We start from the raw sequence: 26,903 nt of genomic DNA, 5'->3' as shown, positions 1-26,903 counted from the left end.
TCGAACCCAGGTCTCCTGAATTACAGGCAGATTCTTTACTATCTGAGCCACAAGGGAAGCCCAAGAATACTGGAGTGGGTAGCCTATTCCTTCTCCAGCGGATTGTCTTGACTCAGAAATTGAACCAGGGTCTCCTGCATTGCAGGTGGATTCTTTATCAACTGAGCTATCAGGGAAACATTTATATATATATGTTTTCATATATATGTATATTTTTTCATATATATATATGTTTTCATATATATATATGTATATATGAAAAAAATAGGACCATACTATGTATATTATATGGAATCTATATTTTTAAATTAATAATGGATTTTGGAAATCTTTGAGGAAGGCTGGCCTTTTAGGACTGGAGGGACTTTGAAGGAAGTCTTTGAAGGAAGAATCTGAGGAAATAATGAAATGGCACAAACAGAAGAGGTAATAACCAGGGAAAGTGGTGCCCTAATCAAGAAGAGTCCAATAAAAACAGGCTAAACTCTTCAAACAAAACAATATGTGGCTTGCAGCGGAATTTTCAAAATGTATAAAAAAGGTGTAAAATGAAAAGCGAAAGTTGCTTTCCACCCTGAAGCCCTTGTTGCTCCCTCCAAAGTGAATCATTTTAAGTTTCTTGTGCATCCTCCCAGAAAATGCATTCACGCCAATCTCTGCATATAAATGTAAATGTTTTTTTTTATTTGGCTGTTAAATTTTTTTTATGAATGCAATCTTCCTATACACATCATTCTGCATTTTGCTTTCTACACTTAAATTATTGGGGCTATCTTTCCATCTTAGCCTTCTCTCTTTGTGAAAAAAATGAAACAGTATTCCATTATATAGATGAATCTTGATTTAGTTAACCAATCCTCTGCAGATAGTTATTTAGATTGTGGTCAATTTTTTAAACATACAACAACATGTTGGACATCCTTTTAATACATCTTGGTATAAATTTTACGGGTGTCTTTTAGAGAAATTCCTAACAAAGAAATTTGTATGTGCATTTAACATGTTGATGGGATTTGACCAAATTGCCCTTTAAAAATGCCATTTCAATTTACCTTCCATCAGTGGTATATGAAAGTATCCATGTCCTTACACATTTGACCACACTGGATATTATCAGACTTTTCACTTTTTGCAAATCTAACATATGAACAATGGAAGAGAAATTAGAAGCTAATGAAAGTTTGTGGTCAAACACATATTTTTGTGTGTGATTATAAAATACTGCTAAATAAAGGGGCACAGGTTAATAAGCAGTTACTCCACTAACTTGGATTCATACCCTTATGCTTATTTTTATTGCCACCACTCTGGGTAAAGCCATTATTTCTCACCTGAATTGCAGGGAAGCCTCTGAATTCTCTGGTCCCCTGAATGAGCTGAAGTGGGACCTGTGGAGACTCTACTGAGGGCAGAAGCCAAAGTCAGCATTTGGGGCAGGGAACCAGGACTTACAGGGTTGCTGGTGCCCCTTGACACTTAGGAGAAGTAAATATGAATATTCTCCTGCGGAAAGCATGATCATTTTAGGTCCCAAAATTGTCCATGATGTCCCAGTTAAAGATCACCAAATACATAGTAAACAATCCACTATGGAGTAAGAGTTAGCAGAAAGAAAAGGCTAACATACCAAGAGCTTCAGATATTGGAGTTACTATCACATAATAAAAGTATGTATGAAATATTTAATGAAGTAAAATATGGAATTAAAAAAATGAACAACAGACATGAACCTATAGAAATGACCGAACGGATTCAAAAAAGAATCAAATGGAACTTTAAGAAATAAAATAATGTACTTGTTGGTATAAAAACTTAGTACTTAGATCATGGGATAGATTAGATGCTGTTGGAGAAGGAATTAGTGGACTGGAAAATAGATGCAAAGAAATTACCCAAAATTCAGGAAAGAAAGAGAGGGGGCTAAAAACTTAAAAAGGCTTTAATAGACATAGCAGCTATAATGAGAAAGCCTAAATAATATCTCCTGGAAGGAGAGAAAAGAAAGTTACAGAACAAGCAATAGGTGAAGGAAAAAAATGTCTCAATATTTTCTAGAAGTGATAAAAGAACCAAATCATTGGTACCCAGAAGGACAGTGAATACTAAGCAGGATTAATAAAAATAAATCAACAATTGAATCTGCAGAACTCTGAAGAGAAGAAGAAAAGAGCCATCAATCTAGATTTTTTTTTTCAGTTCAGTTCAGTTGCTCAGTCCTGTCCGACTCTTTGCGACCCCATGAATTGCAGCATGCCAGGCTTCCCTGTCTATCACGAACTCACGGAGTTCACCCAAACTCTTGTCCATCGAGTCAGTGATGCCATCCAGCCATCTCATCCTCTGTCGTCCCCTTCTTCTGCCCCCAATCCCTCCCAGCATTAGGGTCTTTTCCAATGAGTCAACTCTTCACATGAGGTGGCCAAAGTACTGGAGTTTCAGCTTTAGCATCAGTTCTTCCAATGAACACCCAGGACTGATCTCCTTTAGAATGGACTGGTTGGATCTCCTTGCAGTCCAAGGGACTCTCAAGAGTCTTCTCCAACACCACACTTCAAAAGCATCAATTCTTCGGCGCTCAGCTTTCTTCACCGTCCAACTCTCACATCCATACATGACCACAGGAAAAACCATAGCCTTGACTAGACGGACCTTTGTTGGCAAAGTAATGTCTCTGCTTTTGAATATGCTGTCTAGGTTGGTCATAACTTTTCTTCCAATAAGTAAGCGTCTTTTAATTTCATGGCTGCAGTCACCATCTGCAGTGATTTTGGAGCCCAAAAAATAAAGTTTGACACTGTTTCCACTGTTTCCCCATCTATTTCCCATGAAGTGATGGGACCAGATGCCATGATCTTAGTTTTCTGAATGTTGAGCTTTAAGCCAACCTTTTCACTCTCCTCTTTCACTTTCATCAAAAGGCTTTTTAGCTCCTCTTCACTTTCTGCCATAAGGGTGGTGTCATCTGCATATCTGAGGTTATTGATATTTCTCCCGGCAATCTTGATTCCAGCTTGTGCTTCTTCCAGCCCAGCGTTTCTCATGATGTACTCTGCATAGAAGTTAAATAAGCAAGGTGACAATATACAGCCTTGATGTACTCCTTTTCCTATTTGGAACCAGTCTGTTGTTCCATGTCCAGTTCTAACTGTTGCTTCCTGAGCTGCATATAGGTTTCTCAAGAGGCAGGTCAGGTGGTCTGGTATTCCCATCTTTCAGAATTTTCCACAGTTTATTGTGATCCACACAGTCAAAGGCTTTGGCATAGTCAATAAAGCAGAAATAGATGTTTTTCTGGAACTCTCTTGCTTTTTCCATGATCCAGCGGATGTTGGCAATTTGATCTCTGGTTCCTCTGCCTTTTCTAAAACCAGCTTGAACATCAGGAAGTTCACGGTTCACGTATTGCTGAAGCCTGGCTTGGAGAATTTTGAGTATTACTTTGCTAGCATGTGAGATGAGTGCAATTGTGCGGTAGTTTGAACATTCTTTGGCATTGCCTTTCTTTGGGATTGGAATGAAAACTGACCTTTTCCAGTCCTGTGGCCACTGCTGAGTTTTCCAAATTTGCTGGCATATTGAGTGCAGCACTTTCACAGCATCATCTTCCAGGATTGGAAATAGCTCAACTGGAATTCCATCACCTCCACTAGCTTTGTTTGTAGTGATGCTTTCTAAGGCCCACTTGACTTCACATTCCAGGATGTCTGGCTCTAGGTCAGTGATCACACCATTGTAATTATCTTGGTTGTGAAGATCTTTTTTGGACCCTGCCAAACAACCTTTCAAGATTAAGGATGAAACAAAGACACTTTCAGATAAACAATACTAAGAATGTTTATGACTGTATGAAATGATCTTCTATGCAAAGGAGTTTATGATGAAGGAAGATCTAATTTTTAAGAAGATATAATGAACAAAGAACTTGAAAATGTTGTAAATCTAAAAAAAAAAACTGAATAAACTTATGATCTGTAATTTTGTAGGGTTAAAAAAAGGACATCAACAAAATTGCTGGAAAACAGTAGCATGTAATTTGGAGGAGAAATGATCAGGTTAATGTTCTAAATTCCTTGTACTATCAGGAAAAAGATTAAGATATTAAGATGCTATAATTTCAGAAGTAGCCACTAAAATAATAAATAGTATTATATAACTTCTAAATTTGAAGAAAGAAAAAATGGTATAAACAGAACCCAACCTTATTAAAAAAAAAAAAACTACAACCCTTGTTTAAAAAAAATACAAGAAAATAGGAAAAAAAAAACATAAAAAGCACAATTTTGAAAACTAAATATGATAAAACAAATCTCATTTACTAACCTGTTAACAGACACTATTAAATTGGACGTTTAAAACTTCTGCTTTATGTTATTTATATACTTGATGTGTAAAGACACAGAAAGTTTGAACGTAACAGGATTGAAAGTCCTTACCAGATACAAAATAAAAGGAAACTGATATCAGATAAAATAGGATTACTAGAAAAAGCATTATTAAGGATAGTGATCACTCCATAAAAGATCCAATCTTCCAGGAAGATATGACTATAAAACGGCATCAAAATGCACAAAGCAAAAATTGCTACAGATATAGGGAGACAGTGAAAAATCCGTCATCTTAATGAAAGATTTTAGCACAGCTCTTTCAATTGTGTATGGGTCTGGAAGACAAGAGTAGTAATGTAATGATACACAAGGCTTAAAAAGACACAACAAACATGATTCATTTTATACAGGTGTGTGTACAGTACACATATACATGTACCTGTGCACGTTTGTATGTATTGTTTAAATGTATATACACATTATTACTGGGCCAAACAATTAGAGAATGCACCTTTTTTTTTTTTTTTTTTTTTTGAGCACACATGGAACATTTACAGAAGTTGACCCATATGAGGCCACAGAATGTCTCAACAAATTCAAAGGACTGGTATCATACAGGTGACACTTCTATAACCGAAATAAAATAAGAATCAGAAATAAAAACAATTTAAAAAAATCTGTGTTTGTAAATTTAAAATACTTCTGAAACAGTCAGACCTCAATTAAGAAATACAGATAAAATAAAGAAATAGAGCAAAAACTGAGCAAAAAGAGAAAATAGTCCCTATAAAAACACATTTCATATGTGGAGAAAGCAAGTCTTCAAAGTAAGCTTATAGGCTTATACTTAAAAGAAGAAAGTCTGCAAGTTAAAGATACTTATCCAACTGAAAAAGGTAGAACATGAAAAGTAGGGTAAGCCCAAAGAAAGATAAGGAAAGAGATAATCATAATAAAAAAGAAAGCAGACATTGATAAAGTAGAAAACAAAGCTTTGAAAGACAATCAACAAGGCTCAAGTTCATTCTCTAAAATCCTTTATAAATGGGAATCATCTCTGGTAAGACTGATCATAAAAACAAAGAAAGAGCAGCATAGTGGATGGGTGGGGAGAGATGAGAGGGAAATTAATAATACTGGGAGTGGAAAGGGGACATAACTACAGATCCTGCAGCAATATTGAAAAGAAGCTTCTGATCCAACAACAATATAAATCATCTATACCTCATTAAAAAAAGTCCATGATCTAGCATTTATACATACTGGTATATATATATATATATGGGTAGTTCTATAACAGAGAAATTGAACAGTAATTTACCACCATCCCCCAAATAAACAAAGACCCAGGCTAGGGTGTTTGTACAAAAGAGTTCCACTAAAGGCTAAAGCAGCAGATCATTCTGATGTTACATAATCTCCTGCAAAGAGCAGGAGGAAAGGGCAGCCCCGAGCTCCTCTGTGGTCCTTTGTGTACACAGGGCAGATCCAGGTTTTGTGGAGCCTGAAGTTTATTCAATTTACAAGACCCTCCAAAGAAAAGGGCTGCAAATTTATACAAAAATTCAAAATTGGCATAAAAGTACATATTGATTGAAAATGAGAAAAAAATCATATGAGATTACAAATTTTATACAGTTGACAAATGTTAAACTAAGATCATGGCATCTGGTCCCATCACTTCATGGGAAATAGATGGGGAAACAGTGGAAACAGTGTCAGACTTTATTTTGGGGGGCTCCAAAATCACTGCAGATGGTGATTGCAGCCATGAAATTAAAAGACACTTACTTATTGGAAGAAAAGTTATGACCAACCTAGATAGCATATTCAAAAGCAGAGACATTACTTTGCCAACGAAGGTTCGTCTAGTCAAGGCTATGGTTTTTCCTGTGGTCATGTATGGTTGTGAGAGTTGGACTGTGAAGAAGGCTGAGCACTGAAGAATTGATGCTTTTGAATTGCGGTGTTGGAGAAGACTCTTGAGAGTCCCTTGGACTGCAAGGAGATCCAATCAGTCCATTCTAAAGGAGATCCAACCAGTCCATTCTAAAGGAGATCAGTCCTTGGGTGTTCATTGGAAGGACTGATGCTAAAGCTGAAACTCCAATACTTTGGCCACCTCATGTGAAGAGTTGACTCATTGGAAAAGACTCTGATGCTGGGAGGGATTGGGGGCAGGAGGAGAAGGGGATGACAGAGGATGAGATGGCTGGATGGCATCAGCGACTCGATGGACATGAGTTTGAGTAAACTCTGGGAGTTGGTGATGGACAGGGAGGCCTGGCGTGCTGCAATTCATGGGGTCGCAAAGAGTCAGACATGACTGAGTGACTGAACTGAACTGAACACACATTATAAAACCCAGAACATACTATTTTCACTAATCAATGACTTGAATCTTCTACAGCAGTTTCTTTCTTCATCGTCTGGGTTGTACAAGCTTGGATTCCCTCTTTATATGACAAAGACTTTGTATTTTCATTCTTTATGGGAAGAGTGGAAAGGCCTTTCAGTCTTTCTTTTGCTTTTGTTGGTTGAGTGTATTTTTGGCTATTGATAGTTTAGAAATGTTTCTTTTTAGCTTCACAGCTCCTTATAATAGCAAATATTTTCCAGGTTGTCATCAAACTTTGGAAAACCCTAACCTCTGTTAAGCTGCTTTCACCTACAGGCTAGGAGATGTGAAGAAACATTTCCTAGCCTCGCCCCAGCTCTGGGCGGCTCACGCCTTGTCTCTCCTCCACCCTTGAACTTCTGATGCTAGAGGACAAATTTACACATGCCTTCATGTCCTCACAGTGGGAAGGGAGTCCAGTGAGAGGCACGTCTTCTTGGAAGCCAGCCCCCCTACATGCTCAGCCAGCTATAACTACACAGGGGAGTAGCTTTGAAACACATGGACACATCTCACTAAGTAAAAGAATCTCCAGCTCAACTTCTCCTTAAGCTGATGCCTGAGTGCCCATGGTCCCTGCAACACTTTACAGCAAGAGGCAGGGATGAAAGGTAGTCGGGGGTAAAAGGACCGACCAAGGAAAGAAAAGGAAGAGACTGTCTCCTATGTTCACATAGCTTACAGTTCCAGTGTCTGCAAAAACTGATGTCCACATGAAGACATGTGGGGTCTTGCTTCTCCTGGGGTCCTGCTTCTCCTCCCGGTTTTGGAAAGGACACTCAGGAGAGAGAAACCCTGAAGCCTTTTGAGGACAGTGTGAGGAAGGGAAATTAAGAATGATGTGAAAAAGGAAAGTTACAGGACAACCTCATTGATGGACCTGGTTGCAAAAGTCCTAAATTAACTATTAGCAAGGGACTTCCCTGGTGGCCCAGGGCTTAAGAATCTGTCGTACAATGCAGGTGATGTGGGTTTAATCCCCAATCAGGGAATTAAGATCCCATAGGCTGCAGAGGCAACCAAGCCCACGTGCCACCAGAAAAGATCCCACGCAACAAAGACCTGAGGTGGAAAAATAGACAAATAAATATTTTTGAAAAATGAGCAACTGAAATACATAGTATATAAGAAGATCATGCATTATGTCCATGTTGGGGTCTATCGCAATGTGTTTAATGTTAGAAAAATCTATAAATGTCATTCACCACATTCCCATATGATCAGAAACACCACATGATATGACTCATAGATGCAGGAAAGTCAGTTCTGTTCAGTCACTCAGTCACGTCCAACTCTTTGAGACCCCATGGACTGCAGCACACCAGGCCTCCCTGTCCATCACCAACCCCGGGAGCTTACTCAAACTCATGTCCATTGAATCAGTGATGCCATCCAACCATCTCATCCTCTGTTGTCCCCTTCTCCTCCCACCTTCAATCTTTCCCACCATCAGGTCTTTTCAAATGAGTCAGTTCTTCGCATCAGGTGGCCAAAGTATTGGAGTTTCAGCTTCAGCATCAGTCCTTTCAATGAATATTCAGGACTTGATTTCCTTTAGGATGGACTAGTTGGATCTCCTTGCTGTCCAAGGGACTCTCAAGAGTCTTCTCCAAAACCACAGTTCAAAAGCATCAACTCTTCGGGACTCAGCTTTCTTTACAGATGCAGGAAAACTTTTGATATAATTCCACACCTCTTCACAATTAAAAAAAAATCCTTATCAAAAGATATCCTTATGCTGATTAAGGGCATTACCCTAATATCTCTTAATAGTAAGCAAGCTCCGAGAGTTGGTGATGGACAGGAAAGCCTGGTGTGCTGCAATCCATGGGGTTGCAAAGAGTCGGACACAACTGAGCGACTGAACTGAACTGAACTGAATAGTAAAATACTGGCCAGCTGGGATCAGAAATGAGATGACATTACAGTGGATGTCAGTTACTCTCAACATTTACTGAAGGTCCTAGCAGTAGGATAAAAAAAGAAATAAAAGATTTAAGGATTAAATAAGAAATAACATGGTCACTATTTGTGGATGATATGATTATCTTAGAATAGAAGTCAAAATCTGCAGAAAAATGATGGGAAACAGCAAGAGTGTTTAGCAAGATCGCTGGATAAAATAAATCAATGTAAAAAAATTGATTACATTCTATAATAGCAAGAAAGAGATGGAGGGGGCAGATACCCATTATAATAGTAATAAGAAGTATAAGGTACCTAGGACTACGTCTCATAAAGATGTGCAAGACATATTTGGAGAAAATTATAAAAACACATTGATAGATGTTAAAGAAGATAGAAATGATATATATTCATGGGTAGGAAATATTGAGATGCCTGTTCTCTGAAAACTGATCCATAGATACAATGGATTCAGATCAGAATCCCAATAGGTGATTCTATTTTATTTTATTATTTTAGGATATTGACGAGATGGTTATAAAATTTATATGAAAGAGCGAAGGTGTCAGAAATTGAAGAAAAACAAGAAATGGGGGTGTGTTGTATTAGAGACCAAGATTTATGGAAAACTAGAGTAATTATAGCATTGAACATTCTGTGAAGAGATAAACAAATTAACTAAAAGAATACAATAGATCCTTCAGATACTGACTCATGAAATTCAGAAGATTGATAAGGGACAGGACTGCTGATCAGCAAGGATGAAGGCTATTCAATACATAGCCTTTGGTTATCCACATGGAAAATAAAAAGAAATTCTTCCCTTTCCTCATGCCAAGCCCCCAAATCAACTTACAATGGATAAAAAACTTAAATGTAAATTGTTGTTACTGTATAGTCGCTAAGTCACGTCTGACTCTTTTGCCACCCTGTAGATTGTAGCCCACCAGGCTCTTCTGCCCATGGGATTCTCCAGGCAAGAATACTGGAGTGGGTTGCCATTTCCATCTCCAGGGTATCTTCCCAAACCAGAGATTGAACCCATGTCTCCTGCATTGCAGGTGGATTCTTTGCTCTTGAGCCACCAGGGAAGGCCAAATGGAAACTGCAAAGTACTGAAACTCTCAGAAGAAAATATGAAAGAATATCTTTATGACTTCAGGGTAGGGAAGGATTTCTCAAACAAGATGCAAAAAGTGTTACACTGAAAGACAAGCAAATAAATACATTAAAGTTAGGAACTCCTGTTACTCAAATAAGGGAGTGAAAAGGAAGACCACCAACTAGGAGGAGACACCTGCCACACAGAGAACCAGCAAAGGGCTGATGTGCAGAACACGAAGAAGTCCCATAGACCTTAAGGAAAAGACAACACAATGGACAAAGAGGTGCAAGACACAAGCCAGGATCTTACAGAAGAGAAAACAGAATGTTAAATAAAGCTTGGTAGAGACATTCCAGCCCATTAACTGTCAGGGCCATGGAAATTAAGGCCCAATGAGGTAACATTTTACACTCACAAGATGAGCAAAAATCAGGAATTCCCCAAATAGCAAGTGTAGGTAAAGATTAGTGGGAACCCTGGTGTTTTATAAAACCACTCCCATACATGAGCATCTTAAAAGTTTGCAGTGTGAGACCAGTGGGCTTTACAAATGTTTGCTGGTGCTCACAGTCAGAAATCCATTTTACATCAGCAAGCAGCATTCACACATGCAAATTACAGAAACAAGGGATTTAGGAAACAATATTGATTCTTACCATGAGACAGCCATGCCTTTCTTACTGGTGCTGTTTTGTAGAACAATGTTGACAGGTTTTGTGGGAGTTTTTTCATATACTTAAAAAACATTAGGCTTCTCTTTTCATGTTTTAGCATTTTCATCATTTTTCTTTTGGTAACTGGAGCCATGTATCAAGTATGGGGGAAATTTTCTCTTGTTTCAAAAGTTTTGTCAATTTTTAGGTTGAAAAATGATGCCTAGAGTTTGCTTTATTATGTTGAATTAAAATCAGTATTTCTCTAAAAACAGCAGCAACAAAACAAAACCTTTAAGAAAACGCACAGATTAGGGTCCTCGAGTGTGGTTTCCTAATGCATTAACAGATCATGACTCTGATTTTATAACTCTTGCACATGTGTACCTGGTGCCAAGTACAAGAATGTGTATAAGAGCCTTGCTTGTAATAGCCTAAAACTGAAAACAGATGTAACAGACTGACGAAGAGAAAGATAATCTAGACTGTTTTACATATTGGAATATAACACAGCAGTGGAAAAGCATGACAGGCAGCCACGTAGAACAGCATGCACACACAACTTAGAGACCTAATGGGGAGTGACCAAAGTGCAGAAGACCATGCACAGCTCCTAATAACTTATTCAGCTCAAGAACAAGCAACATATGTAACAAACTTACATTCAGGGTACACATACCCTGAAAAAAGCAAGGGACAGAAAACACAAAATTCAGGAAGGAAAGAAATATACAAGGATAGAGATACTAGTAAAGTTCTGGTTCTTGGTGTAAGAGATGGGCTCACAGGTGTCTATTTGTGATCCCATGGACGGTGGCCCACAAAGCTCCTCTGTCCATGGAATTCCCCAGGCAAGAATGCTGGAGTGGCTTGCCATTCCCTTCTCCAGCAGATCTTCCCAACCCAGGAATCAAACCTGGATCTTGTGCATGCAGGCAGAATGTTTACCATCTGAGCCACCAGGGAAGCTCTATTTTTATTTTTTGCATTAATAATTATCAAACATTATGTCATAAAAACATATTTGTGAGCGAATACCTATTTAAAATCCTTCCCATTTCCGAGTCCTTCAAAACCCAGTCTCTGCCTGCAATTCCTTTCTCTTAGTTTCTCCCAGCACTTGGCACATCACACACTGATTTACTGCCAATTTTTTTTTGTAATCACACCCAGTACTATGACAATGTTTGTGCCTGCCTCAAATACATAAGCTGAAGCCCTGCGCCCCAGTGCAATGGCATTTGGAGGTGGGGACCTTTGGGGACATTCATTTTAAATGAGGTCATGAGGGTGGAGCCCCCAGGATGGGATTAGCCCCCTTATAAGAAGAGAAAGTCCTGAGCCCCCCGAGGACACACCAAGAAGGCAGATAGGGAAGTAGGCCTTTAGTAGATATGGAATTTGCTGGCACCTTGATCTTGGGCCTCCCAGGCTCTAGAACTGGGAGAAACACATCTGTGCTTGAAGCTGCCCAGTCCATGGTAATAGCCATGTGGTAACAGCCGCCAGAAACAACTAAGATGCCCAGCTTGTACTAACCCCAGGGCTTTTTCCCTGGCAGCTCCTTGGCCCAGGAATGCTCTTTAGGACCTTTCAGCTCCTTCTCATCCTTCAGCTCAGATGTCACTTTTTTAGTGACAATTTCCCCATGATCCTGTCTCAAGCCTGCCCTCCAATTCCCTCTTTGGCCTGTGGCCCCACTTCACTGTCTCCAGAGGGAACAAGGGAGGTTCTGGTTACCACCTTCCCAGCGATGACTGCTGTTTGTGCAGCACTTGGGGATCGTGGGCATCTTCAGCCGACTGAGCTTGGGGGGCGGCTGGGACCCTTCTGTCTAGGGTCGTGCCACTCCTGACAGATGCATGCAAGAACATTGGCCACTGGGACCAGCTCCATAAACTGGGGGCCCAGTGCATGCTGAAAAAGCAAGGCCCTTGTTCAGAAAGCATTAAGAATTTCAAGACTGGGAGCAGAGCGTGACACCCACATAGCCCCCCGTGTATGAATGTCTACAGCTGCCCCCTTGCAGATCAGTGCGTGAAAGGGGTGTAGTCTTAAGAAGGCACGGCAGGGCCTTGGGATCACATTGTGTCATCTAACCACACTGTGCATCACGTCCCTACTGAAGGCATGCCTCTGCCCAGGGAGCAGGAGGGGGCCTCTGTGCTTCCCTAGCCCCCAGTACACACCTGTGCTTCACCCCTGTGCTGAGGCCTCTTGAAGGCAGGGACCATGGTGGCTAGAGCCCAGACTGGACCCAGCAGATCCAGGCTGGAATCCAGGTTAGTGGCTTTGAGGGAGAAGCTCAGTTTCTCCATCTGTATAATGGGTTCAGAGGCTCACTGTGCAGAAAGAGGTAACACAGGCAAAGTACTCCACGTTCAGTCCATGCATGTGATTACTGTTGTAACCCCAAACATCAAACGCCAGGCTGTGATGCGCTGCATTTACTAAGGGTCTCCTGTCTCCTCGGCACTGACCTGACCATCCACACAACACGTGCTATCTCCTTGCTCTCCTCCAGCCTTGGCAGGAGTCAGGACCCTCAGCCCTGGGGTCACTGCTTGTGTGATCATGCAGCCCCATCACTCACTTCCGGCACAGGGACAGAGTGCAGAGCTGGGGCCGTGGAGAGCTGAGCACAGGGCTTGCCACGAGGCAGGCTGTGGCCACGCTCACGCTTTATGAATATTTTTATGAGCAGAGGAGGGCAAGGGGGCATTTCTATTCAGTCCTGCTACCCCTGAGGTTAATGAGTTCAGGTTGATTTTCTGAATCCTGAAAAGAAATTTTAGTGTATGCAATTACAGCTTTTATTTAGCAATAATCTACACCAAACCCTGGGTCAGGTGTGGGAGAGACTCGAAGAAGAATAAAACCCATTGTGCCCTGGAGGGGTTCACAGCCCCGCCTGGGAGCCAGATCCCAGATAAATCAACAGTGTGCTGTGGGGCAAGGAGGTGGGTCCCCAGAGTGGAGGGGGGGGGTGGGATGCTGGGTGCTGTGCTGGGTGAGTGGGGACAGATAGTGTTTACGTAATCTCAGGGATGAAATATCACAACAAATGCTGAGGATGGGTTTGAGGGGTGAAGGGGAAAGCTAGCCAGGAGGGCTCCCTGGCTGGGGGTCCAGGGGAGTTTGGGGAAATGATATGTGGAAAGTAAGTTCAAGCTAACGGAACAGCATGTGCAAAGGCCCTGAGGATGGGCTGAGCTGGAAATGGGCAAGGGGAGGACAGAAAGCTGCTGCAGCTGCAGCTCTGCCTGCAGGGAGAGTGGGGCCCACAGGGCACGGAGACTGCCTGGGTGGAGCAGGCTGGTTTGGGCAGGTGGGGCCGTATTGGAGGCAAAGGAGCCCTGGAGGTGCTTCAGGCAGAAGCAACTGAGGGAGCATGGGCCTGCAGTGGAGAGAGGGGTGGGGGAGCAGGGGACCCCTCAGGGGTCTTCCTGGCGCCAGGCAGGGATGGGTGAGGCTATGTCTGCGATCAGGGGCTAGGGAAAGGGGAAAGGGCTTCTTATGAGTGGCACTGAGGAGATGTTAATAAGATTCTGATTTACTTTGAGTGAAACAAAAAAAGGTAGGCAAGTCAAACTATATGAAAAACAAAAGTCACTGTGTGAATTTGCAAGTGTGTAAGGTCTTCCCTTGTGACTCAGCTGGTAAAGAATCCACCTGAAACACAGGAGACCTGGGTTCAATCCCTGGGTTGGGAAGATCCCCTGGTGAAGGGAAAGGCTATACCCACTCCAGTATTCTGGCCTGGAGAATTCCATGGACTGTACAGTCCATGGGGTCGCAAAGAGTCCGACACGACTGAGCAACTTTCACTTTCGTTGCTAGGTCTGAACTCAGACCTGCTCACAGGGACCCCTCTGGGGATCGAGGCTGCAGGAGAGAGTATAGGGAGAGTTTCAGATTGCAGAAAAGCTGGGAAGAAAGTAGAGAGTCCTCATCTACACTAGCCCCAATTCCCCTGTTAATAGCATTTTATGTGAGTGCAGTGCGTGTTGTCATTGTGCTGCAGTCACTAAGTCATGTCCGACCCTTTGTGACCCCATGGACTATAGCCGCCAGGCTCCTCTGTCCATGGGATTTCCTAGGCAAGAACACTGGAGTGGGTTGCCATTTTCTTCTCCAGGGGATCTTCCCCACTCAGTGATTGAACCTGCATCTCCTGCGTTGCCAGGCGGATTCTTTACCACTGAGCCACCTAAGAAGCCCACACTTACTATGATTACATAATCAATCTTGATGCATCATTATTAACTAAAGTCCATACATACTTTATTCAGATTTTCTCCAGTTTTATCTAACGCCCCTTTTCTGAGAAACATGATTCTAGCTTATATTTCAAAACTAAAATTCAGTTCAGTTACTTAAAAGAACACTTTTAAGCTTTGTATCAACTTGGGTAAGCATGTGCCTCTCCTTTTCAACAGTAAATTTTATAAAGCTTAAATATATAATGATTTCTGATGGAAATTTTATGCCCCAAATTTTGAATATTATCGCACATTATTTTAAAAATAATGCCAACTCTCAATAATTTTAAAATATTGGTTGTGTGTGGCAACGATAGTATTTTGGATATCTTGGGTTAAGTAAGAATGTCTTTAAATATGAATCAAACTATGAGTTCAGTTCAGTTGTGTCCAATTCTTTGTGACCCCATGGACTACAACATGCCAGGCTTCTCTGTCCATAATCAACTCCTGGAGCTTGCTCATACTCATGTCCATCGAGTCACTGAATCAAACTATATAATTACACAACTTCATTTTATTCTTTTTTCCTTTTAAAAGTGTGGCTACTAGAAAATTTAAAATTACACATATGGGGACTTCCCTGGCAGTCCGGTGGTTAAGACTCCACTTCCACTTCGGGGACATGGGTTCCATCCCTGGTCGAGGAGCTAGGATTCACGTGCAATACGTGGCAGCCAAAAATTACATACGTGGCCAGCATCTAATTTCCGTTCGCCAGCACTGGTTTGAGGGATAGAAGCCTGTGAAATGACCGAAGAGGGATATCCAGAGAGAAGGGAGGGGTGTCAGAATGAGGGAGGCTGGGTGGGCCGGCAGGGGGCCAGGAAGCAGGCAGGGGGGAGAGGGGGAGGCAGGAGGAGGAGGGGGAGGAGGGAGAGGCAGGGCCTAGGGCAGGGCACGCCTACGAGAAGCCCCACTGAGGCCTGGATGCCCCGGAAGAGAGGAGGGGCCCGTGTGGGGATCCAGCTGAGGGGGATCGTAGGATCTTGGTGGGGACGTGGGACTCCTGGCCAGCAGTGCTAAGGTCTCAGTGGGCCTTTCGAGGACAGAATAGGGAAACGTGGTTACCGTGTGGGGCCAGGTGCGTGAGATGCGATGGTCCTAATCCCTCCAAAATTGCCTGGCTTCCTGTGCAGACTGCAGACAGGGACTGGGGAGGGGGCGCCGGCGTGAGAGCTGCTTGGGTGGGGGCTGGGCCTGTTGTCCAACTCGGGGCAATCTTGATGCCCCACTTCATGGAGGAGGATGCTGGACCCCCGCCCACCCCCATGCCTCACTCTATTAGGTCCCAGGGGAGCATCACCCAGCCCCCCACACCGGGGGCTTAAACAACAGAAATGGATTCTCCCTCCCTCTGGAGACCAGCTGTCCCAGGTGGAGGTGTGGCAGGGGGGGTTCCCTCTGAGGCTTCTCTCCTGGGCTTGTAGACGACTCCCTCCCCTCGTCCTCACGTTGGTTCCCCTCTTTATGAGGACGTCGGCCATTTTGAATTACAGTCCCCCTTCCCATGACCTCACTTTAATGCCATCACTCTGTAAAGACCCTTTCCAAAAAGAAGGGCACATTATGGAGTTCTGGGGGTTAGGACTTCATCATACAAATTTTGGGGGTAAGGTGCGGGGCATGCTTCAACCCATAACACGGGCCCCTGCCTGCGGGGCTGGTGGAGGCAGGACTCTGTCTACCCCCTATTAGTGTATTGGCATTACTAAGGAATAAGGCAGGGCAGCAGAATTCCCTTTAATCAGCCTTCAACCTCCTTCCTTTCCCAGCAGACCATTACTATCAATCTGCCTGTCTTTCTAGACCTTTGTTATGGAGGGATACACAGAAATACGTGTTGCAGGTGGGTGGGTGGGGGGCAGACTGTTTTTAAAACAAAATTTAAATCCTCTTTACGGTGAAAAACCTAGCTAATGAAAATTATGTTTCAAAACAGACAGAGGCGTTCTTTGTGCTAAATATGGTGTTGTCTCATTTGCAATGGAAAAGTCCCTCATTAAAAAAAAAAAATTATTAAGAGGCCTTACAATACAAACCACATTTTCCAACTCAATAGCGTATAAGGTCAGCCAAGCAAAGACAATGTAAACTAGCTCCGAAAGTGTGTTGCTCAATAATGAAATGTTTTCAGTAGGGGGAGGGAAGCAGCAAGATAATCAGACTGGTGGTGGTGCGGCTGAAATTTCAGCCCCCCCGAAATGCACCCCTTCAGTAATTGGGGACCTATTAGACGATGCTTAAGTGCGGCTTCAGATACTGCATTCCTGATTAACAAGGATATAATTTCTTGAAGGGAAGAAGGACTCTGTTCACACCCTTGGTTATCCTGAAGTGGCCCTCATGCACAAAGAAAGGCCATTTGTCCAGCGGGAGCTGATGGGACACACCTGGCCAGGAAAAGGGTTGAAGGGGCTGGGAGGGATGGAGGAGGAAGTTCAAAGGTGTCTGCCTGAACTGGCTGCCTGTTTGGACGTGGAGTCCAGTTTGGACGTGGAGACCAGCCAAACCCACACCTCCCATCCCTGAGAACTTTGGTTTCCACTCGAATGCCAGCCTCCCTGATGACAGGTCCTAAGCCGGTACTGCTTGGAGATCACAGGTCCTCCTCCCTCGGACAAAACCTCTCATCCTTGGAGGGTGCCCTGACCTTCATCACCTCCTGGTGGACGTCACCTCCAGCTGCTGTCCTTCCCTCACCAAGGCCACGGGCCCCACTCTCACATCTCCCTGTCCTCTATGGAGTCTCATCTCCATCCTGTGTCCACCTGGGAGGCTGGCCTCCTCCTGGCTTCAGACCCCGTTGACTGCTCACGCCCTTCACCTGCGTCAGGACCACTTTTGGGTGCTGTGGTCAAGACCCTCAGCAGCAGTCACCAAGGTTGGGTGGACGTTCATTTCTCGTCTGCAGGTGGGGCTGGTGTGTCTGCTGTGTCCGGCAGAGTTCTCCAAACCCCAGCCTTCCGCTGTACCCTGTCCCTGGCTGTGACCTTCACCGGCGTGGTCTCCTGAGGTTCTGCTCCACATCCCACCCCACCACCAAGACAGCAGGCCCCCGTGTTCTCAGAACATGTGACCCAGGAGCATGGTGTCCCCTGGCCTGGACGCCCCTCCCTCTAGCTCGTCTCACCTCTGGGATCTTCAACCTCCTTTCCTGGGCCTCAGACCTAGTCAAGTCCTCTATCACACCCCCTCTTCCTCACACCACTGCGCAGCTCAATTCACCTCCTCTGGAAGCCACACTTCCCCAGTCACCATCTTTCCTTAGTACCACTCCATCAGTCATTCTCTTGTTTCTTATTTATTGTCTGCGCTCCCCTACCCCACCCCACCACTCAATTAGAAGGCAAGCCCCACAAGGGCTATACCAGGCCCATTTTGTTCATGCCTGTGTCCCCAAGACGTGGAACAGTGCCTGGCACACTGTCAGCATCCACTGAACACCCCTTGAAGAATACTTGAATGAAGAAATGTTTCCATCATTGGAGTTGAAATTATACCAAGTTATCCAAAAACATAGTAAATGCATATTCATTCATTTCGTTCTAAATTAGAATTTGGAGGAGAGAGACAAAGAAGTTTGTAGTTAAGTGGGATTTAAAAAAAAGAACTTTCTGAGCAAATTATCTGTGTAAACAGGGGACTATGTTTCACCCTCTTAATAATGAACTCCAGCAGCTCTGGCCTCAAACACTCTGAGAAGCTCTGTGGTGATGAATATGCAAATTCCAAGCAATTCCATGTTTTGTTGAAGCCCTTAAAGGATTCTGGAAGCTCGGTATCCTAACCTCTATTCCCTGAGGCCCCTGCCAGCAGTAATAATGTAGAGCCTGATATAATGGGACTGGGCTTAAGCTCTTTACCTGGAACACCAAGTTTTCAAGAAGTCAGCATCAGGAAGTTTTCAGGAATTCACTGCTAAGCATGATGGCATTTCACTGTGGCAGAGATGAATACATCTCTGAATTGGCCCCAAACAGGCATCTCTAGTCCCTGAAGGCTTGGGGTGGGGTTTACCAGGAAAATGCAGCTAGTCACTCCATCACCAGGTTAACAGTTTTCTGAGGTCTTATTGGTTACTTTAAGTTGACCTCCCTGTAAAAGGCAGACGAAATGTAAAACTATCGTAAGAAAAAAAAGAAGGGCAAACATCAACTGGAAAAGCCCAGGCACTCTCACCCCCTGGCAAGTTGGTCTTCATTTCAGTTAACTGGGGGTTGCTGCTAAGGAAAGTGGAGCCCATCTGAACCCGGTTAGAGCTGACAGACCAAACAGTAGACTTCACTTTCAAACTATCTAGAAACCACACCCAACCACCAAAAAACACATGTTAAAACAACTCTTAATTGTACATTTCAGAGGACAAGTAATTTTGTTTTGCTGTGGTCACTGGTAATTCCAAGCTAAATACATCTCTGTGTTGAGCTCTGTTTTTACTCGTATTTGGGGGCAAGAAGAGGGTTAGGTGTGATTGACTGCTTTGCTTCTCCCTTTTTGTATAATTTAATATTGAGGTTTGGAGAGGGCAGCTCAGATTTTGTAATGCACATTGAGCTCTTGGAATAGCTGTGGGCACAGGCCTGAGATTCGTGTCCCAGGTAGGAGGGGAGGCACCTTGGCTCACAAGTCCTCCAGAACTGGAGTTAGTAAGGGAAACTTTGCTGTTAGAGCAGAAAAAGGGAGCAAGGGACCTAGGCAGGCAGACCCAGCACTTGTCCACTGCAGTTTGGCTTCAAACAGAAGAAGGCTTGAGAAGGGGGTGGTGGGAGAGGATTACTCAGGACAAACCCTCCACTGTTAATTAGACCAACAGGTAGCACCATGGATCTCCCTGGCATTTGTGAAGGATCCCACCTTCCCTGGTTCCTCTCTGTGATGGGGAATGGGTCTCCTGGTCCCTGAGCTAACCATGTAGACAGACTATTAGTACCTTAGGGCCACCAGGGAGCAGTGAGTTGTGTGGACTTACTGGGTTGGTATCTCACATGCTGTGGATGGTTGCTGAGCAACCAAGAGCTCACTGGTCTGCAAACTTTTTAGGAACCCTAGCCCGTTGGCCTCCATTTCTTCAGGTGTGAAATGGCAATGACTGTAGTGTCCAAACAATACGGCAATCGTAAAGAAGTAATATAATGCTCCTACAATGCTTAACAAAAGCAGGTGCCCAGTGGATGTTGACTTTTTTACTTTTTTTTAAATTTAATTTTTAATGGGAGGAAAATTGCTTTACAATGTTGTGTTGGTTTCTGCCATACAACAATGCAAATCAGCCATAATTATATACATATCACCTCCCTCTTGAGCCTTCCTCCCTTTCCCCCATCCCACCCCTCTAGCTCATTGCAGACCCCTAGGCTCAGCTTCTTGTGTATACACTAGCTTCTCACCAGCTATCCATTTTACACACGGTAGTATATTTATGTTGATGTTACTTTTTCTGTTCGTCCCACTCTTTCTTTCCCCCACTGTGTCCACAAGTCCGTTTTCTGGGTATGTGTGTTAGTTGCTCAGTCTTGTTCGACTTTTTGCAACCCCAGGGACTATAGCCCACCAGGCTCCTCTGTCCATGTAGTTCTCCAGGCAAGAATACTGGAGTGGGTAACCATTCCCTTCTCCAAAGGATCTTCCCAACCCAGGGCTCATCCTCTGTTGCCCTCTTCTCCTCCTGCCTTCACTCTTTCTCAGCATCAGGGCCTTTTCCAATGAGTCAGCTCAGGTGGCCAACGCATTGGAGCTTCAGCTTCAGCATCACTCCTTCCAATGAATATTTAGGGTTGATTTCCTTTATGATTGACTGGTTTGATCACCTTGCAGTCCTAGGGACTCTCAAGAGTCTTCTCCAGCACCACAATTCAAAAGCATCAATTCTTCAGCATTCAGCCTTCTTTATGGTCTAACTCTCAAATCCATACATGACTACTGGTAAAACCATAGCTTTGAGTATTTGGACCTTTGTTGGCAAAGTGATGTCTTTGCTTTTTAATACGCTGTCTAGGTTTGTCATAGCTTTCCTCACAAAGACCCCCCCCGCCATCCCTCCTTCCTGAAATTCATGGCGCCGTCCCACCCACTGGATGGGCACTTCAGGTCCACTACCAGGCAGAGGCAACCCAAGCCCCCACATGCCTTTGAAAGCAGGAAGTCAGGCTTCTGACTCCTTTTTCATACTTTGCATCCCTGTCCTCCTCTGACTCTGTCCATCACCCTCTTTGACCCCTCCTCCCCAGCCACACTCCTGACATCCCAGACTGCCCTGCAGTTGCCCCCTCTGCAATCCCACAAGGAGAAGGATAGCATATTCCCCAGATTGGACCTTGCAGGGCAGTGTCTGTCACCTTAACAGTGATGTGAGTGACCTCACCAAGCCCCTGCTGTGTGCCTGGTGCTGTATTAAACACTCCACATGGATAGTAATACCGACTTCTCACAGTGGTCCCTTGGAGTCAACTTCATGAAGGAGGAAACTGAGGCATGGAAGGATGAGGTAATCTGCAGCAAATGGAGCAGCTGGAATTTGAATGTGGGAAGCCGAATTCCAGAGCCCAGCAGCTCTGCAGCCTTTGCAGATGGACAATTAGGATCCTTCCCTCTTCAACAACTCTCAGATTAACATTTAATTGGGGATTTAAAACGCTGTTCTTGTTAGCATGCCTGTGGTCTCTGCGCTGCGATCTTCCCCATTAAGTCGTGTTATGTAAACCATCAGCCCAGATGCCACAGAGCCTGTGGATCTCCTGGCGCCCAAACTTGGCTCAAAAGCCCAGTTCTTTCGAGCAGCAGCAGAGCAGGGAGCCTCTTGCCTGAGCTTTGAGCTGAACTGCCTCAGGAGAGGGCAGCTGAAGCAGGAAGCTTGGTGGTCCGCAAATCTCAGCCCCTGGGCTTGCCGGCTGGACGACCTTGGGTGTGTGGCCTTGCTTCTGTCATCTGTAGAATGGTGCCCATGGCACAGGAGGTTGCAAGAATCATGGGGTATCATTTATGACATGCTTGTTAGCATAGTGCTTGGGCTGTATCTCTCCCCCCCGAGGAAAGTCAGTTTCTCCTTCACACACAGACACCATATGTGGTCATTCATAGTAAGACTATCTGGCCATCTATTCTCCTCTTGGGTGAAAAAATGCACATTTTGCTTAGAAACCACATGCCTTCGCATGTTTCAGCGGAATAAATGTGAAAGAGACCAGGAACAAAGAGTAAATTCTCTTTCAGGAAGTTTGGGTGGGCAAACAGAAAGCTAGGGAAAATGGCAATGTATATGGGAGACAGCTACTTCTCTCTATATAAAAAGCACTAACAAATCAATAAGGAGAAAAAAATTTTTTTTAAGTTCGATATAAAAATGGGCAAAGGAGATTACTGGAGGTGTCATAGGAAAGTCAATGAAAGGGGTTATATACAGACATTCTTCTTTACTCATAACTGATGGAATGCAAGTATAAATAACCAGGCATTGCCACTGGCAAGATTTTTAAAGAAAAGTAATGATGAAGGTTGGCAAGGATGTGGGGAAAGGGTCTCATAGCCCTTCCATGGAGGTTGTTGACTGTGCAAGCCCTTAGAAAGGAAGGCTCTGGGGAGAATTTACACACATATTTTGCTGCAGCAATTTCATGACTAGGGATTTACATCCAAATCTGCAGATGAAGGGGAGGCTGGGGGCAGGGAACAGTATTCTAAGCAGAGGAACAGCATGTGTGTGTGTATAGGCTGCGGTGGAAAGGGGCGTGGCTTGAAGGACAGGCTGACAGAGTGTTTCTGTATCCTGGTGGTGGCTGGTGATACCTTCTCTGAGGAGGAAGAAAGCCTGTCTGTGAAGTGTGCGGGGAGGAGGGTCACACAGGAAATGGGGCCACGGACAGCGGCTCAAAGGAGAAGGCACGGGTGTGAACACAGCTGAGCAGGACAGAGGCTCTGGCGGGGACTGAGTATCCCTGGAGGGTGGGGCTATCATCATTCCCAACTCACTAATGGGGACATAGGTGACAGGGCTGGAAGGTGACAAAGCCAGGATGGGACCCGGGTCTTTTCAGTTCCTAAGATGCTGCTCTCAAGCTCTCCATAGCACACAAGACGTGTTAAACTCAGCCAAGACTGACCAACCTCCCAGTGCACAGGTGGAGGTCCTGGGGGACTAGTCCTGCCTCCCCAGGGAACCAAAGCCCACTTGAACCCCTGGTGGCCCTTCGCACAGGGAGGTCTGATGTTCTCTGGGACATCTGTTCACCATGACCCTTGCACTCCCCACTCTGGGTCGGGGGCTGGCTTTGGGCAATAAACTTCTGAAACCCATTCTGGTTTGAGGATCAGTCTCACTGCCTACCACCCAGCTACAACTCATGGCCACCTCTGGCACCAGCTTCAGAATTCAGTTCCTTCCCCGGATCACCCCCAGCTCAGCCTGAACTGCCCTCAAGTTCAAACTGAACTCAGTGGCCTCTTTTGGCATTGGGTTCTTTTTAGTTACTTTATTGATTAATTTACTTGGCTGCACCAGGTCTTTTATTTTTTGCCTTTTTAAATTTTTACTTTGCGTTGGGGTAGAGCCTATTAACAATGTTGTGATAATTTCAGGTGAACAGCGAAGGGACTCAGCAGGGGCTCATTTTGGCTTTCAGCTTCCATGAACATAGTGAGTATCCAATACATTTCCCAAATAGTTCTTCACACGTAGCTTCTTACTAGTTTGCCATCCAGATGGTTTGGAGACCAACGAAGCTGTTCTGTTTGTCTTGAGCTGATTATTTAGACTTTGGAGATTCCAGCATCAGTCAGAATACAAGTGAAATAGCTGGCCACAATGATCCAAGCGGTGAGAGGAAGTTTTCATTCAAAAAAACTTTTTTTTGTTTTACGTAATGAATACAATTACCTATCTCCTTTCACCTTTGATTTTTCGGACCCATCTACTAAGTTCATTTTCTCCCCAGCTTTCACTCTTAGTTTTGAAACAGAGCCCCATATCCACAAGTAATTTATTATGGAATAGCCTGTGATTTTGTCCTAGTTAATCTGTCTCTAAATGATAACTTGCCATTGCAAAGTATATGGCTAGAGATAAAAGCAGGGCTGAAATTAGAAAAAAGAAATACAAATGAGAGGGGGAAAAAAAGAAGCTGTGGTTTTTCATTTTCCCCCTCAAGCATAAATTGTTGAGTAAGGAGATTTTTAAGAGCCAGAAATTGCTGAGGAGTGAACCAAAGCTGGAAGCCACTGCACTGGCACAAGACACATCTGGCGATGGAGGGTTTTGACAAGGGTCTGCTGCAGCCGGTAACTAGCCACCCTCACCCACAGCCAGCTCCTGTCATCTCCAGGGAGGACATTTTCAGAGACCAGGGGAGAGTGGACAAGCGGGAAAAATCAACGTCTAGATTAGAAACTACTTCAACTGTGTTGTTTTTCTTGAGGTCCCACTGTGCCTTTGATTTCCTGATTGCTCAGAGCAAGAATAACAAAATCCACCTAACCTGGTGATTTTTGACAGATTCATCTGAAAGTTGAATTTGATCTGCCCACACCAGTGGGTCTCAGCGGGGAACAATCGTGGCCCCTGGGGACATCCAGCAGTTTCTGGGGATGTTTGTGGTTTTCATAGCTGGGAGGTGTTGTTACTGGCGTGTGGTGGGTGGAGGCCAAAGATGGTGTTCCATGTCCTCCAGGGCATGGGATGGCCCCCAGCAGAAAAGGGTCTGGACCACAGTATCAACAGTGCTGAGGCTGAGAAACCCTGGTGGGGTGTATATGTGTGTGTGTGTGTGTGTGTGTGTGTGAGAAGGTGCATTCCCGTGGTGGGGCCGTTGGTGTGCCTACAGTAGTTTCTTGAACCTGGAGACATGAAGTCCAGGCTTGCCTCTGCTCAGGTACCTCAATTATCTAAGTATCTGAAGGATTAAAAGGGTTCTGTCTCCTTTCACTAAAGCACAAGGAACTTGTTGCCTGGTGATGCAGCCAGTGGTGAGAAGGACTTTGGGAAAAGGGTTCAGTGGAAAATGGGGCCCGGCTCAGAGCGAGGAGCTGTGAAGGCAGCCCGCACGGGTCTGTCACCCCAAGGTTGAGACCTGGGTCTCAACCGCAGGCTCCACAGCCGCCCCTTCTGTTCACCCAGGCCTCCGGGTACTCTCGGCTTCTCTCCTGTGGAGTCTGTCTGACTTGGGGTGGCGAGAGGTCACCTGGGAGCGAAGCAGCAGGACTCCAGAGAGCCAGGAGCGAGGCTACACTGGCGCTGATTTTATTGGCGTGACAGAAGCACGGGGCCTGCCAAGGACAACGGCCCTGTGCTGTGACCAAGGCTGCAGGTTTCTGGGGAAATGTACCCTACTGGGCTGGCCCGTCCCATCCCCATGGGATGGAACCACTTGGGAGGAGGAGAGGTGAAGACACAGCTTCCTCCTTCTCCCCCTCCCAGCTCTCTGCCCACAGGGCAAGCACACAGACTCTTTGCCCAGCCTTCCCCTCCGTGCCCCCTTCCTTCCACTCTTACTTTCCACTCTTACTTACTTTTGTGCCCAGTGAGAACTCCTTGGCCATGGACAGCCGTGTGACCTCTCGCCCCAGCCCTGAGGTAAACATCCCCTTTTGGCAGATACATCTGCAGCTCTTCAAACTGCCTACACATCCTCCCTTGACCTTCCTTCAGACCCAGCTCATCTCTTCTTCAGATATCTAGCTGAGAAATTCGGGGCTGATTGAAGAGCTGCAGGGAGACCTGACTTTGCTCCTTGCCTGTAAGTGGAGAAAAGCGTGCTCAGCGATAACTGGGCAGTGTGTCTTCCTGCAGGATAGACACCTCGGGGCTGGGCAGTGTGCTAGTCGCTTCTCCTGCTCTCCTTCTTGTAACCCTCACAATAACCCCAGACAGCGGTGAGGATCTCATGAGCCCATTTGATAGATGAGAAAGTTGAGGCTAAGAGAACTGATGGACATGCCTGTCCAAGTTCACACAGGCTGATATGAAGCTGATCTGGACTTCTGAGTCAGGTGATCTGACTCCAGGGATAGAATTCTTAATCCTTCACAAGGTGAGGGTGCTTGGGGGTGAGCCCGGCACACTGTGATTACTATTGTCATCTTTGCCAATGGTGGTACACCACGGTCAGCGGGCATAACAGAATTTTGATCTTCCTACCCTCTAAGAAGAGGCAGCTGGAGAGCAGTTAGTTCTGGAGACGACGCTGTCCCCTCTATGGGGGTCTGGTCCCCTGACCCCCTACCCCAAGCCTGCTGGGCACCAGAATTTGAGGGGTGGGGTGAGGGTCACTGTGCCCTCCCCTCACTTCTTCTGTAGCTCTGCTGTAGGACAGCAGCTCTGAGTCCCAGCCCATCTAGGATTCAGTGGGCAAGACCAGATTCCGCAGCCCAGGTCTGAGTGACGTGGAGCTTGCACCTTGCTGAGGGGCTCCCAGTGGGCTCGGGATCCCTGGAGGTCAGGCTTCGCGGGCACTGAGCACAGAGGGGCGCGCACGTGGTTCCGCGCCCAGCTTCCCAGCACAGGGTCCAGGAGGAGGCTGGAGGTGAAGCAGGTGCCCGGCCAGGTGAGGCTGGAGAAGAGCGCGCGAGACACAGAACTGCCGGCCTGGCTCACCAGCCCACACTGCAGTCCCCAGGAAGCCCAAGGAATGTCAAATGGCAGCTCCCTCCCTTCTGACCTCGGGCAGCGAGGCAGTGGGGGGAGGGTGGCACCTACCTCCCAACAGCACCAGGACACAAGCGTAGGGGAGCATGGCAGCCGGCATCCCGTCGAGGGTGGCAGGACGGCCCCTGGGGCGCCTCCACACTGTGTGGAGAAGAGGCGCCGGCGCAGGGCTCTCAGGCGGCCTCGGACAGCGGCGGCCCGGCTGGGGTCCTGCGAAGAAGTCACGAGGGTCCTGCGCCCCCCTCCGCTCTTGCACGCGCTCGCCCTCCCGGGCTGTTGATAGTTGTAAGGAGAGCAGCGCACTCATAGGTCCAACTTTCCAGAAGAGGTGGAGACAGCCCCCGGCCTTGCTCGCACAGCCTCGCAGTGCGCCCAGCCCTCTGGCGCAGCTCCTCCTGCCATTCAGAACCCAGTCGACCCCCCTCCGTGCCCTGGTTCTTTCCTCTCCCCACCAAGTCTCTGCAGTGAGCCAGGAGGCCTCCCGAAAACTCTTGTCCTGGCCAAGCCAGACGTTGCGGTGCGCTCCTCCGCAAAAGCAAAACCCTATGCAGGTTGTCCCCTCCAAGGGCAAGGGGGTCGGGGGCAGCTCATCTGTGCCCACTGGGCCCTCAGACCCCCAA

General features: G+C 45.5%; 1 protein-coding gene across 1 annotated transcript in view; it reads right to left on the bottom strand.

The window, feature by feature from the left end:
• The window catches only part of APCDD1L (APC down-regulated 1 like), a 49,378-nt gene extending 22,788 nt beyond the window's left edge, over positions 1 to 26,590 (bottom strand). The window contains exon 1 of the mRNA XM_070800665.1: positions 26,335 to 26,590. Within this exon, the coding sequence (XP_070656766.1) occupies positions 26,335 to 26,590 (256 nt within the window). The remainder of the gene's footprint in view (positions 1 to 26,334) is intronic.
• Between the last annotated feature and the right edge of the window lie 313 nt (positions 26,591 to 26,903).

Source organism: Bos indicus, chromosome 13 (assembly GCF_029378745.1).
Source record: "Bos indicus isolate NIAB-ARS_2022 breed Sahiwal x Tharparkar chromosome 13, NIAB-ARS_B.indTharparkar_mat_pri_1.0, whole genome shotgun sequence".
Classification (NCBI taxonomy): Eukaryota; Metazoa; Chordata; class Mammalia; order Artiodactyla; family Bovidae; genus Bos; species Bos indicus.
Note: the sequence above shows the minus strand (reverse complement) of the source record. Positions and strands in the feature narration are given on the sequence as shown.